The sequence below is a fragment of the Aspergillus fijiensis genome (genome assembly GCF_003184825.1).
Source record: "Aspergillus fijiensis CBS 313.89 unplaced genomic scaffold BO72scaffold_26, whole genome shotgun sequence".
NCBI classification, from domain to species: domain Eukaryota; kingdom Fungi; phylum Ascomycota; class Eurotiomycetes; order Eurotiales; family Aspergillaceae; genus Aspergillus; species Aspergillus fijiensis.
Genome location: NW_024469002.1, coordinates 237369 through 250466, shown reverse-complemented (window position 1 = coordinate 250466; position 13098 = coordinate 237369). Strand labels below are relative to the sequence as shown.

At 56.1% G+C, this 13098-nt stretch overlaps 8 protein-coding genes across 8 annotated transcripts; 3 read left to right on the top strand and 5 right to left on the bottom strand.

Moving 5' to 3' along the window:
• Window positions 1–9: 9 nt before the first annotated feature.
• BO72DRAFT_468959 (MFS transporter) lies at window positions 10–1740 on the bottom strand (the record flags this gene model as incomplete). Its single annotated transcript, XM_040946936.1, has 5 exons — window positions 10–1244; window positions 1303–1377; window positions 1414–1471; window positions 1540–1560; window positions 1621–1740. The coding sequence occupies 5 exons, from the start codon at window positions 1738–1740 to the stop codon at window positions 10–12; spliced, it is 1509 nt and encodes a 502-aa protein (XP_040800855.1).
• A 517-nt stretch (window positions 1741–2257) lies between these two features.
• BO72DRAFT_496750 (NEDD8-activating enzyme E1 regulatory subunit) lies at window positions 2258–3999 on the bottom strand (the record flags this gene model as incomplete). Its single annotated transcript, XM_040948649.1, has 2 exons — window positions 2258–3556; window positions 3625–3999. 2 exons carry the CDS (start codon window positions 3997–3999, stop codon window positions 2258–2260), a joined length of 1674 nt encoding a protein of 557 aa, XP_040800854.1.
• Window positions 4000–4419: 420 nt separating this feature from the next.
• BO72DRAFT_405136 (ribose-5-phosphate isomerase RKI1) lies at window positions 4420–5878 on the top strand. Its single transcript, XM_040942276.1, has 2 exons — window positions 4420–5222; window positions 5356–5878. Exons 1-2 carry the CDS (start codon window positions 4838–4840, stop codon window positions 5796–5798), a joined length of 828 nt encoding a protein of 275 aa, XP_040800853.1. The 5' UTR covers window positions 4420–4837; the 3' UTR covers window positions 5799–5878.
• A 102-nt stretch (window positions 5879–5980) lies between these two features.
• On the bottom strand, window positions 5981–7333 carry BO72DRAFT_448530 (WD40 repeat domain-containing protein). The gene is made up of 3 exons (XM_040944811.1): window positions 7255–7333; window positions 6936–7191; window positions 5981–6832 (listed from the first exon to the last, which is right to left on the bottom strand). The coding sequence occupies exons 1-3, from the start codon at window positions 7262–7264 to the stop codon at window positions 6025–6027; spliced, it is 1074 nt and encodes a 357-aa protein (XP_040800852.1). The 5' UTR covers window positions 7265–7333; the 3' UTR covers window positions 5981–6024.
• Window positions 7334–7427: 94 nt separating this feature from the next.
• On the top strand, window positions 7428–8769 carry BO72DRAFT_121879 (GTPase GPN2). The gene is made up of 3 exons (XM_040939024.1): window positions 7428–7788; window positions 7878–7978; window positions 8043–8769. Exons 1-3 carry the CDS (start codon window positions 7500–7502, stop codon window positions 8700–8702), a joined length of 1050 nt encoding a protein of 349 aa, XP_040800851.1. The 5' UTR covers window positions 7428–7499; the 3' UTR covers window positions 8703–8769.
• Window positions 8770–9689, bottom strand: BO72DRAFT_121825 (Rpp14/Pop5 family protein). The gene is made up of 2 exons (XM_040939023.1): window positions 9324–9689; window positions 8770–9219 (listed from the first exon to the last, which is right to left on the bottom strand). The coding sequence occupies exons 1-2, from the start codon at window positions 9577–9579 to the stop codon at window positions 8837–8839; spliced, it is 639 nt and encodes a 212-aa protein (XP_040800850.1). The 5' UTR covers window positions 9580–9689; the 3' UTR covers window positions 8770–8836.
• BO72DRAFT_121824 (uncharacterized protein) lies at window positions 9690–10135 on the top strand. The gene has a single exon (XM_040939022.1). The coding sequence runs from the start codon at window positions 9801–9803 to the stop codon at window positions 10023–10025; it is 225 nt and encodes a 74-aa protein (XP_040800849.1). The 5' UTR covers window positions 9690–9800; the 3' UTR covers window positions 10026–10135.
• Window positions 10136–10246: 111 nt separating this feature from the next.
• On the bottom strand, window positions 10247–12384 carry BO72DRAFT_496745 (putative ATP citrate lyase, subunit 1; the record flags this gene model as incomplete). Its single annotated transcript, XM_040948648.1, has 4 exons — window positions 10247–10674; window positions 10732–11827; window positions 11886–12192; window positions 12245–12384. 4 exons carry the CDS (start codon window positions 12382–12384, stop codon window positions 10247–10249), a joined length of 1971 nt encoding a protein of 656 aa, XP_040800848.1.
• Between the last annotated feature and the right edge of the window lie 714 nt (window positions 12385–13098).

The window sequence follows — 13098 nt, the reverse complement described above, 5'->3', positions numbered from 1 at the left end:
CCCTCTGGATCAGGGCGACTCGACCTTGGAAGAAGCCCCGTCGCGCACTGTGCCCCGCAGGCAAATATAGGTAGGAATGCCAGTCACCCCGGACATCAAGGCCAACGCCCAACTCATCGTGCTCCAACCGGCATCGTTCTTGATGAAGCCCGCGAAAAAGGGCCCGATGATCGTCCCCACCGCGTACGCCATGTTGATGACCCCGTACGCAAACGCAATGGCCCCTCCCTCCCCGAAAATCCCGGGCGTCTCCGCCTCCCGGCCCTGCACGTAGTAGGTCGCCTCCACCAGAACCGGGGACATGATCAGACACACGCAGACCCCGATTAGGACAAGCAGCGCACACAAGAGCACTTTGTGGCCCACCGTGTTCTCGGTCACAAAGCGAAGACAGGCCAAAGCCGGCACCGCCACAAGAAACCCCCCGGTCGCCATGTACCGTCGAGTCTGGCCGTAGTTGTCGATGATGTACCCCACCACGGGGTCGAGGATCTGCGGCACGGAGATCGCGATGAAGATGAGCCCTTGGCCGGTTTGGCCCCAGCCGAACTTCTGCTCGACAAACAGCGGCAGCACGCTGTCGAAGGACGTCAGGGCGAGGGAGAGGATGAAATACGCCCACATGCTCGTCATCATGCGGCCCGAGGTCAGGAGTGTATGCATGGTACTGGGCCGTTTCTTCGCAGATCCAACGTCGGTCGAGGCGGAGGAGGAGGAGCGCTCCTGCTCGTGGCAGTCGTGCGGGGGACCTTTCAGGCCCTCGGAGGCTGCCGGCGAAACAGCAGTTTCCAAGTCGCTGCCACTTCCTTGCTTCTCTGCCGGGACAATCGGTCGGCCATCGGCCTGCAGCCACTTGAGTGCGTCCTTCCTCTCGATCATGGCGAGTCGAAAGATGACATCCAATGCGATTATGCCAAACGACATCCCGAAAACAGCATAGTAGCCCCCGGCACCGTAGACGACTCCTCCCAGGAGCGGGCCAGTCATTGTTCCTATGGTCATCGCCATTCCCAGATATCCCAACGCTTGGCCCAGATATTCCTGCCCGACTGTATCAACGAGAAGCGCAATTCCCACAGTCCACACAACCGCGGCAGATGCTCCTTGAAAGAGACGCCCGACAATCCATAAAGCAAGATTCGTCCCTACGCAAAGAAGAGCAGTGGCGGCGGCGAGAACCACCAGTCCCCCAATAAAGGGCCACCATCGCGACTGGAATTTATCGGCCAGGTACCCACAGATGGCTAAGAGGAAATCAGTCGGTATGTATCGTACAATGGCTCAAAAATTGGAGAAACCCACGTGAAACTGCTAACAAAGATACTCCGTAAAGAGACAGCAAGGTCGATTGCCACGATTGAACTGAGTCACGGTAAGCTGGAGCAATTCGTCGAATAACCATAAAAAACATACCATCGGCGTCGGACATCCCAACTCTATCACGCAGGGCCGTTGGGGCCACGGGCACAATCTGCGAGGAAGGTCAATATAAGCTGTCGGGGAAATTCCCGCCACTAATGCCCCGGAGCCCAAGCGTACCAACCCATACATGAAGACATCCTGTCAAAAGGCCAACCGTCAGCAAACATAACCAGAAATCGGTTGGATGATGTCCTGTACCGTGAAGACGGCGAAGCAAACCACGAAGCAGATGAACGCATCGGAGGTCCTCCACTTGAGAAATCTGGGTGGTTGCTGCTGCGCCTGGTTTGACCACAAACCACACAGATCCCGCACCATTTTGTTAATGTCTGTTCTCGATTTGAGACAAACATCTATTCAGAATCTCCTTCAATTGAATGACGTAAGAACAACCGTTTTCTTCTTTTTTTCTTCGAATCGTCCTGAGCGTACACCTAGACGGAGAAAAAGAGCGAGAGTGAAACAGACGGAGGGAAATGAGAATCTAAAGTGGATGTCAGGAGATACAGGTCTCATGTTGATCAATCAAGGAGTGTCTGCAAGGGGGAGAACTGATAATATGATGGCGGGAATCCGCGAGGCTCGGCCTTTGTGCCTGGAGTCGTGGAGGAATGTTTGAAGTATAATAATCAGGATTCGTCCGGCTCCTTCCACCACTACGGAGTCGACATTTTGAAGTGAACTGGCCTTGGCCGACTTGGCCGACTTGGCCGACTCGCTGGCTTATGCTCTTGACATCTTATACGCGCGGCCGCGCCGGTAAATGACAGGATAAAAGGCTATTCGTGGTCTCATTCCATAGCATTGACTCTTGTCAAGGGTTGACAAGGGGTGTTCAAAGTCTATACATCTCGCTGCGGCTTTTAATCCCATCAAATACACAGGTGTTGTCCAAGGGAACATACTGCCTGGTTATAACCTTGAGGGCCTCCTGTGCGACTAGCCCTCCTGTGAGGGCAGACACATTGTGCAATTCACCGCCTTGCGTTCGCCGAAGCTCTTGAGTTCTCTGAACAATTCGCTGTTTGGTCTCCTCGTTGATGGCCGCCGACGCCTCCAACGTAAGGGACTGAATCACCCGATCCACTCCTGCCTCCCACGCGAGGGCGGAATCCAACGCTTCCTCGTTTTGCTTGCCGCTCTGTATGTCGGTGATTATACTATCAAGAATATCGAAGCCGAGGAAAGCAGATACCAGTGACTCAGGGTCACCCAGAGCATTGTTGATGGCTTTCACAGTGTACTTCTCACCGTTCAATTGAGGAAGGTCACGACCATGGATGACCTTGATATGAGCCGCATTCTTACAGAAGACTTCAATATCCTTGTCCGCGATCTGCGCAGGCCGGGGGCTGAGTTCTGCTTCAAGCCTCCGAACGACTTCAATGACCTCTGCCATATCTTTTCGTGCCTTCGACTTGTAAATGTTCTGTAGCGACACGTAGTCGGCTGACTGTGCTTTCATGTCAGGCAACGAGCCTGGCAGCGGGAGTACGTTGTGTTTCATGTAGAATTCACGGATAGCTGATGCGATGAGCCAGAAATTCGCCGTTTCCGAGGTCAGATTGTTGCACTCGTCCATCTCGAAGATCTCGCGGATTGAACTCCGCAAAGTGAAAGGGTTCAGTGACTTCAGGACTGCGGCCACGGCCTCATCATAATTTTCCTCGCCACCTTCAGGATTGGCCGTCCGTGCGCCAGACCGCACTAGATCTCTGAATGCAGTTTTCTCTTTGTAGTTGGAAGGGACATTTCCGTCGTGGGTCTCCTTCCACTTTTCCAGATAGTGAAGCAAGAGTAAGATGTAAGGTACATGACCATGTTGATGATCGTCCAGAGTCTCTAGATTACTAATGCTAGCCAGAGTAGCTGCCAGTTCAGGCCAGGGGTTGAGCAAGCGTAGATCCTGCGTGCTTTCGGGGTCCGGATGTGTCTCTACTATGGGGAAAACAGCCGGAAGCTGGAGAGAAAAGGTGGAGTAGAAACCCACTGAGCGCGTATACAGGACGGGGATGCCAAGAGCTTTGGCAGCACTGCTGAGAGTGATCAGAGTGGACTTGTTTGCCGGGCCTGAGACCAGAACCAGTTTGAATTGTGGTAGGAATTCAGGGTCTTGCAGAAGCTCGGTGACCGGCTGCCGGGTGATTGCCGTTAGCACTGGGACCATGAGAGAATAGGAAGCTTCTTACAGGTGCAATATACCTTGGTTTCAGAGTTTCCTTCTACGTCGGGGTTTAGTTCTTTCAGCAAGCGACAAGTCTCCTGGGCTCGAGACTTCCCTAGACTGTCCTCCTCGAGGAAGAAGTTGACCCCAAGGTCAGGCTCCGTTACCACTGCAGGGTCCACGATGGTGAAGCCGCCAATGCCAGGAAGCACGAGGTTCTTGAGGGTCTCCACTCCAACTACCCCCGAGACGCCGGTGCTCTGTTTACCCCATGGGCCATCGGAGTTGACTAGAAGTACACGTGCTTCCTCGAGCGCTTGTTGGCCACTTGCAGCCCAGAGCCGCAGTTGCCGGTCGTATTTCCTCTCCTTGGATGATGGCCCTACCAGGGCACCGGGGAAAGCTTCAGTCATGAGGGGCTATCGTCTGATAAGCGGAGCAGATCGGCTCACAATGCTCACAAAATGCTGAGTTGAGTCGAGCTTGTAGAGGCGGTGAGAGGCTCGAGCTGTATCAACCAAGCCTCTGTGAATCGGAGATCTAAGAGCCAACACTGAGGTCTTCTGTAGTCTGGCTCTAGCTGGTGATGTGTGATGTGTGATGTGTACTACTAGGTAGTTCATTAATGGCAGTGGTTGGGAGCACTTGCTCAGCGCTGACACGTGATGAATGCACGCACGGATCAGGCAGGAGGGTTTTACACCTGAGGCACAAACGACTATGACGAAACACAACCCCGCCGGGCCAAAATGTCCCTCTCCATAACAATACCTTAGTTACTCGTCTGCAATAAATAGAACAGACTCAACGCCACCATTGAACAACATTGCCAGCTTTAGAGGTGTCAGTTGGCAGCTAGTATGGCGGGGTTAGTTCCTCGGGGCAGTCTCAACAATATTCTGTGAGTGGCGCATCAATTGGCAGCTCTCAAAAAGTTCTACCTTATGCTGGCCGCAGTGCCCTTTCCATCCACCCCACCGGCGGCGGGCACCACTGGTCCGTCCAGTCCGTATTCCGCAGTACCTAGCCTCTTTCTTCCTCCCCTCCCCCGATCTGGCAGTTTTAAGCCCCTCCCGAGTCCTCCGTCTAGCCCGGACTATTAATACGAATTGCAGAACCCGGTCGACTTCTTCTCTTTCTGCGCTGCTCAAACATCCTTGTTATCAATCCAGACGACGCCTCATCCGTCCCTTCCCACCTCCTCCCATCTCAACCGTCCTTTTCGCGTCTTCGCATCGCCGGAACTCCACCATGGCCAGCGTCAGCGTCATCGAAGCCGCAAAGCGCGCCGCCGGCAAGGCGGCCGTGGAGAACCACTACCCCAAGGACGCCAAGTTCGTCGGCATCGGCAGCGGGTCGACCATCGTCTACGTGGTCGAGGCCATCAAGGAGTCCGGGGTCGACACCTCGGCGACCAAATACGTGCCTACGGGCTTCCAGTCCAAGCAGCTGATCCTGTCGGCCGGGCTGACGGCCGTCGACTTCGACTCACTCCCGGAAGGCACGGTGCTGGACGTGGCCTTCGACGGCGCCGACGAGGTGGACGACGATCTCAACCTGATCAAGGGCGGCGGGGCTTGTCTCTTCCAGGAGAAGATCGTGGCTCTGCAGGCCAAGGAGTTCATCTGCGTTGCTGGTGCGTCGTTCCCCTTTCCTTCCTTCCTTCCTTCCTTCCTTCCTTCCTTCCTTCCTTCCCTTTGAAAACACCCACCCCGTATGGATGATGCCACAAATCACTGACTTCATGTGTGTTTTTCCCTCGCGCGCAGACTCCCGCAAACTCCAATCGCGCCTCCTGTCCAACTGGAAGTACATCCCCATCGAAGTCGCCCCGATCGCCGCCGCTCGCGTCCTCACGGCCCTCCGCGAGATCGGCAGCATCCAGCCCGCGCTCCGGCTGAACACCGACCCCAAGCAAGGCCCTTTGAAGACTGACCAGGCGTTCTACATCATCGACGCCCCCTTCCCGACGCTGTTGACGCAGTCCGACGTCGCGGCCGGCAAGGAAGGCAGCGGGAAGGACGGCATCTGGGAGGTCGAGGCCCTGTCGCGAGCGATCAAGCAGATCCCCGGTGTCCTGGACGTCGGGATCTTCTCTGGCCTGACGGGCCCGCAGGCCCGGGCCCTGGGCGGCGTTGGCGGGCAGAAGCCCATTGCCGCCTACTTCGGGATGCCGGACGGTTCTGTCTCCGTCAGGAAGGCGGCCGCATGAGTGGATTTCTGTAAAAAATCCCATGTATGACGATTTACTCCATTGATAAGATATAAAATGATACCACTTGAACATTTAGCATCGTTGACTACTTTACGTTTACCTGACTAGTCTCCAGTAACTGTACAACCCCGAGACGGGGTTGTTGTTGGAGGTGGACTCAGCGTGCAGTCATCACAGGATATAGATTTCATGATTTAGGTTTTAAGCGTAAGGTAAGGTGGATTTATTTAGCACCCTTGCCCTTGGCCTCCGTCTCACCCAGCTCGCGCACGAAGATCTTGACCGTTCCCTCGGCCACGTCCTCCTTGCCATCCTCGAAGCCCGGGCTGATGGCAATGGCAAGGTACTTGCCGTTGGCGCTGAAGTCCACGGCGGCCACGCTGGACGGCAGCTTCTGGTACTGGCGGATTCTGCGCTTGGCCATGCCGTCCCACAGGGCGACGACGCCGTCGCCGCCGCCGGAGGCAAACGTGCCGTGCACGGGGTGGAAGGCGAGGGTGTTGACGGGGTAGACGATGTCGACCTCGTCGGCGGTCTGGCGGTGGCACTTGAAGGCGTACTTGCGGGCCTGGGACTCGGCGGAGGGGTCGAACCACTCGACGGCGACGCGGCCCTCGATGCTGGAGGAGGCGTAGCCGGCGTCGTCGGGCATGCAGGCAACGCACCGGGTCATGAACTTCAGGCTGCTCTCGCGGCGCTGCCAGGGCTCGACCTCCACCTTGTTCAGCGCGCCGGGGGCCGAGCCCTCCGACTGGGCGGTGAGGAGGGCCAGCGCCTTTAGGTCGTAGATGTGCAGCGCGCGCGACGCCATGGCGACGACGAGTTTCGTGGCCGTCAGCGACATGGAGAACGGCTTGGAGGGGAGCGGGATGACGGCGGGGAGCGTGGCGGGGTCGTTGGTCAGGTGCACATGCAGCGTGCAGTCCCACGAGGCCGATATTACGAGGTGGTGGTCCCGGCTGTAGACGACGCTGCGGACACCGGCCTCGTGCGTGCTGAGGACGGTCTGCGTGGACGAGGCGACGTCGATTCTGTTCGGTCGTCAGTAAACCTGAATAGGGCAAGATGGGAAGCCCGCGTCAACGAAGTAGCACCAGCATCATTCTCAAAATCCAAACAAAAGGCCTGACTCACTTCCGCACATCCCAATCCAGCCCGGCCGTGTAGATCTCATCCTCCGTTGCGCCAAAGCACACATCCAGCACCGGCGCGCGATGCTCGAACTTCTGCAGCAATTTGCCCTCCCCTACCGCCCCATTCTCGTCCCGGAGATCGTACAGGTAGACATTCTTGTCCCACGACGAGACAACGATGCGCGTGGAGTCGGGGTTGGGCGAGAACTTGAGCGCGGATATAGCATCCGTAGGCGGGGACGCGACGACGAATTGATCTGCAGGCTAGTTAGCACGAGCTGTCCCAGAACCCCAGTTAGCCCAGAGAGATGCAAACTGACTAGATGCCATGATTATTTCTGTAAATTCCCTTGGCCGAGGAATTTCAAAGCTTTCGAACGAAATAACCGTTTGTTGATCGGTCCCGGCGTCATCGAAGCTCCGTCGCCCGGCGGCGCCTTCAGATCCGTTTTCTGTCGCCACTGACCGCCCTCCATGGAATATTCTCCCCCGCCATTTGCATCATCACGGTTTCGATTGTCATCAATAAATCTTTTGGGGACAAGCTGTCAGAGAGAAAGCAATCATGCCGTTCGCACAGCTGGTGATCGGGCCCCCAGGGGCCGGGAAGTCGACCTACTGCAACGGCATGCAGCAGTTCCTCGGGGCCATCGGCCGCAAGTGCTCGATCGTGAACCTGGACCCCGCGAACGACCAGACCTCGTATCCGTGCGCGCTGGACGTCCGCGACCTGGTGACGTTGGAGGAGATCATGAGCGAGGACCAACTGGGACCGAATGGGGGCGTGCTGTATGCGCTGGAGGAGCTGGAGGAGAACTTCGATTTCCTCGAGGAGGGGCTGAAGGAGCTCGGAGGTATGCGCGCCATCCCGATCTACCAAGCCCAAGGCAAAACCTACTATAGAGACACAAATGTACTGATACTGGTATCCTCAAACATGTAGATGACTACGTTCTATTCGACTGCCCCGGCCAAGTCGAGATCTTCACACACCACTCCTCCCTGCGCAATATATTCTTCAAGATCCAGAAACTGGGGTATAGAGTATGCGCCGCGATTCCCACTCCATGCGAGTCTACTTCCAAAAACTAACATGAGCGCAAACTAGATGATCGTGATCCATCTCATCGACTCCTACAACCTTACCCTCCCCTCGATGTACATCTCCGCCCTCCTCCTCTCGCTGCGCGCCATGCTGCAGATGGACCTCCCGCACCTGAACGTGCTCACCAAGATCGACAACCTGGCCAACTACGCCCCCTTACCCTTCAACCTGGACTACTACACCGAGGTGCAGGACCTCAGCTACCTGCTGCCGCACCTGGAGGCCGAGTCGTCGCGCCTGGCGCACGAGAAGTTCGGCCCGCTCAACCAGGCCATCGTCGACCTGGTCGAGGAGTTCGGGCTCGTCGCCTTCGAGACGCTCGCCGTCGAGGACAAGAAGAGCATGATGAACCTGCTGCATGCCATCGACCGCGCCAGCGGGTATGTGTTCGGGCCCGCCGAGGGCGCCAACGACACCGTCTGGCAGGTGGCGGTGCGGGAGGGGCTGGGTCAGATGGATGTGCGGGATGTGCAGGAGCGGTGGCTGGACGCGAAGGAGCAGTACGACGAGCATGAGCTCCAGCAACTGGAGGCGGAGGCGAAAGCGCGCGAGCAGGCGGCAGGAGGAGACCACCCGGGCGACGAAGACGACGACGATGAATACGGCGATCTGGGCCGAGGCTCGATACCGAACAGCGGGGTGAAGGTGATACGAAAGTCATGACATTTTCTTCGGTGTTTCCAAAAAAATATATCTCTACATTGTATAATAAGGGTATCTCTAATATATCAAAACCGCAAGCCAAGGTACAGCACAACACAGTTCCCCACCTCCACAAAAGCACAGCACTCACACCCTCACAACCCATCATCACTCAAACCCTCCTCCATAACATCATCCACCTCAACACCGCCTAAGACCCCCTCCGCAAACCCGCCCACCAACCCCTCCAAAACCCCATCATCATCAGCAGCACCAGCACCAAAAGCACCACCCCCACGCACCTTCAAAACCTCCCTCCTCGCCCGCCGAATCGCCTCCTCCTCGGCCTTCCGCATCGTCCCAGACACCCGCACAACGCGCACAACACACCGTCTCGTCAGCGCCGGATTCCGTCCTCCTCCAGCTTGATCAACTTCAGGCACGGCCTCCAAACACGTCAACGCCGTCCACACCAACCGGAACGACGCGCGGGGACACCGGATGATCGCCGTCGATGTAGCCGGGGAAAGGTATTTGACTGCCGCACACACAGAGAGACACACGGTTAGCTTGGAGCATAGCAAATCCCCCTCCCACGAACACCATCACAACCAAGAAAGAAAAGAGGGGGGGGAGACATACCACTAACACCGCCGGCACCAGCCCCGCCCAGCCGGCCGACGCCCCAATCGCCGAATAACTCGGCGACCTGTTCGCGGACCAGTTTAGCCAGCAGGCTCGGCGTCAGGGCGTCGGAGGTGGGCGCGTGGATCTGGAGTTGCGGGATCGTTGACGAGGACGAGGAGGATGTAGAGGCGGGCGGGTGACGACGGGGCCAGGTGGTCGGGTCCGGGTAGAGGATGTCGAGGAGGAGGTAGCGGTGTTTGATGCGGACCATTTTGGTGCGGTGGTAGCGGGATGGGGGTTTGAGGTGGAAGAGATCGGTGGATATTCAAGTGTGGTAGAGGTTGGAGTGTGTGAGGTTAAGTAGATTGGACGGGGTTGAGGTCGCGTAGTGTTGTGCTCGACTTCGACAGCGGACCTCTTTGATTGTTCAGTGGGATTGAGGTTTCTTGCGCGTCCAAAACCTCGAAGCTATGGTTGAGCGCTGGACCGGCGATGAACCTGTTGGCGGTGATGGTATTGATTTTCTGCCGGATATGCTCGGCCAGGCATGTGGGGCGCCGGGCTCCTGTCCCCGCCAAGATAACCACCATCGAAGATGCATTTAGCTGTTGGATTATCTGGGTAATGTTCATTTTAGGATTGAATTTTATATGTTCGGGTCAAAGCATCGTTCAAAAATCATTTCAGAATCATAATTTACGATTGATTATTCTATGAAAAGCACCTTGTCTGAATCATCGCGTAAAATTCATCAACCTTATCAGCTAGTCATGCCACACGTGCCACTACAGATTGTAAGTTGGAAAGGAAGAGGTATGAAGTGAACCAAGCCAATGCAGAAAAAAGAAAAACAAGCCATCATAACTCCGACGTCAGCTGGGACGGATTTTATGACTAGGTCATGAAATGCAAGTATATTAAAAAGGGATGGTAGGAAATTAGACGGTGACCTCAACACGGCCTTCCGAGCCACCCTTCTGGAGGGCGGGGAGGAGGTAGGTGATGTCGTCCCAGGGGTGGCGGTAGAGACCGGTGCGCAGTCTCTTCTGGTCGAGGTAGTGGGCAATGAGACCGATCGAGCGACCAAGGACGAAGAGACCGTTGAGGACACCCATCTTCATGTAGTCCTCGGTCTCCTCGGGGGAGAAGGCACCGCAGTGGCGCATGAGATCAACGAAGCAGACAGCAATGCAGCCGTCGACGTTGAGGATCAGGTTGTCCTTCTTGGAGGTGGTGACGCTCTCGACGGCGAGGGCGTAGTCGAGGAGCTTGGTGCTGGGGAAGTTCTTCTTGACGTACTCCTTGACCAGCTCGACACGGAGATCGGGGTTGTTGCGGGACTTGATGCGGTGACCAATACCGGGGACTAAAGGCAGTCAGTACATAATTCATTCTGCAATGCACGAAACAATGGTTCACATACTCAGCTTGTTCTCCTTGCGCATGGTGTCGACGAAGTCACGGGGGCTCATGCCCTTGTCGAAGGCCTTGGTGAACTCCTCAGCAGCACCGTCCAGGGCACCACCGAAGCGGGAACCAATGGTCAGGAGACCAGAGACCAGGGCACTGATCAGGTCCTTACCAGCACGGGTGGTGATGATGGTGTTCATGGCACCAGAGACGGCAGGACCGTGATCGGCAGTAAGCATGAGAACCATCTCCAAGAACTTGCTGGCGTAGGCAGGCAGGCGGCGACGGAACCAAAGGAGGGACATGACACCACCGATACCAATGTCCTCCTTGAAGACATCGGAGATGGGCATACCAGCGTACAGGAGCTCCTGGCCACGGTCGTCGGAGATGGTGGAGATGAAAGCAGCGGGCTTACGGATGAGACCGAGCTCCTGAGCCCAGGAGTAGTCAATGGGGATCTTGGGGGGAACGGGCTCCTTCTGGGGCACAATGACGCCCTTCTGGACCTGCTCGTTGTAGACCTGGGCAAGAGTCTGGGGAAGCTCCTCGAAGGTCTCGGGGACGTGGATGCCGGCCTCACGCATGGCCTTGTTCTTGGCGACGGCGGTCTCCAGGTCGGAGTTGGCGGAAGCACCGGCGTGACCGAACTGAACCTCGGTCTTGAACATGCTGGCGCAGGTACCGATGGCCCAGGCGACAATGGGCTTGGTGATGGTGCCGTTCTTGACGGCCTCGATGACACGGTACTCCTCAACACCACCGACCTCACCAAGGAGGACGAGGATCTTGCACTCAGGCTCGGCCTGGTAACGGAGAAGGTGGTCGATGAAAGTGGTACCGGGGTAACGGTCACCACCAATGGCCACACCCTCGTAGACACCGTCGGTGTTCTGGGAGATGATGTTGTTCAACTCGTTGGACATACCACCGGACTTGGAGACGTAACCGACGGAACCCTTGCGGTAGAGCTTGGAGGCAACAATGTTGTCCATCATACCACCAGTGTTACCGATCTTGAAAGCACCGGGCTTGATACCACCGACGGTAGCAGGGCCGATGATGGTGATGCCCTTCTCCTTGGCAGTGACGAGGATCTCACGAGCACGCTACCACACGGTTAGTCTCAATGGCCCACATGATACGGATTCAGCAAGTCGAACGTACTCTCTCGGGGACACCCTCAGCAATGATGGCAATGCTCTTGATCTGGGGGCACTCCATGAGCTCCATGGTAGAGCTGTAGACGGAACGGGAAGAAGCGAAGTTGACGACGGTGTCAACGTCGGGGTGCTTGGCCATGGCCTTGGAGACATCCTGGTAGACGGGGAGGAGAGTCTCGCTGGTACCCCAGTACATCTTGCTGACGAACTGGCCACCGAAAGTGTAGATGATACCGGCGACGGAGGGAGTGCTACGCTTGCAGATGAAGTCGAAGTCCAGCATACCCTGGACAGCCCGGGGCTGCATACCACTGTGGCCGTTGTCAATGACGAGCCACGGATGAACCATCAAGTGGGACTTACTATACGAAACATCTCGTCTTGTTGTGGAAGAGGGTGTGGTTGAGGGGAGAAAGCACACGGCTGGGGGGGTCGAAGCGGGTGATGTTGTCGTTGGCGGAGGCGCCGTTGGCAGTGTTGATCAAAGGAGCACCGTTAGGCATGATGGCTGATACTCTGCGAATTCGACTGTAGGTCAGCACTGTGGTATAGGTATAGCATAGTGGGTGAGATGGAACCAGATCGAGGGAGTCGAATAGACGGGCATTGGAGACAATGGATGGGAGATGCTTACCTGTCAACAGAGCTTGGACTGATGGGGAAATAGAATTAAGGAAGAGGAAGGGATATTAATATGTAGGTATGAGTGGTATAGAGGAAGGAGGGAGTAGGAGAGAGAGAAGTCACACCAGATGTCGCGACCTGACGGAGGAGGATGAGGAGGGGAACAAAAGGGAAGGGAACAGGAAGAGAGTAATGCAATCAAGGAGATGGAGAAACGAGAATCGGCGAGACAGATGAATGGACTGATGGGGAAGAGGCGGATGATGGGTGAAAAACAAAAAAAAATGCAAGTTTCTAAAAAAAATTAAAATAAAAAAAATAAAGCGCAGGAGGAGGGGGACGATATCGGGAGCTTGATGGGATGGGGGGGGGGGAGTAAAGAATTATGGGGCACTGGTGTCGTAACTCCATTACTTACAATACCACTGGTGGTATGAATGGGGTGGAAAGTTGGTAACGTTCCGTACTGGAAGCCGGGTTCGAACCGTCACTCCGTCAACTCTGGCTCTTTCTGGCTCAAACAGCCGCCGCCGTTCAGTTGGGGAAACCCGAGTTGCGCAGCAATCCATGATCGGGTCATCCACTACTTGAAT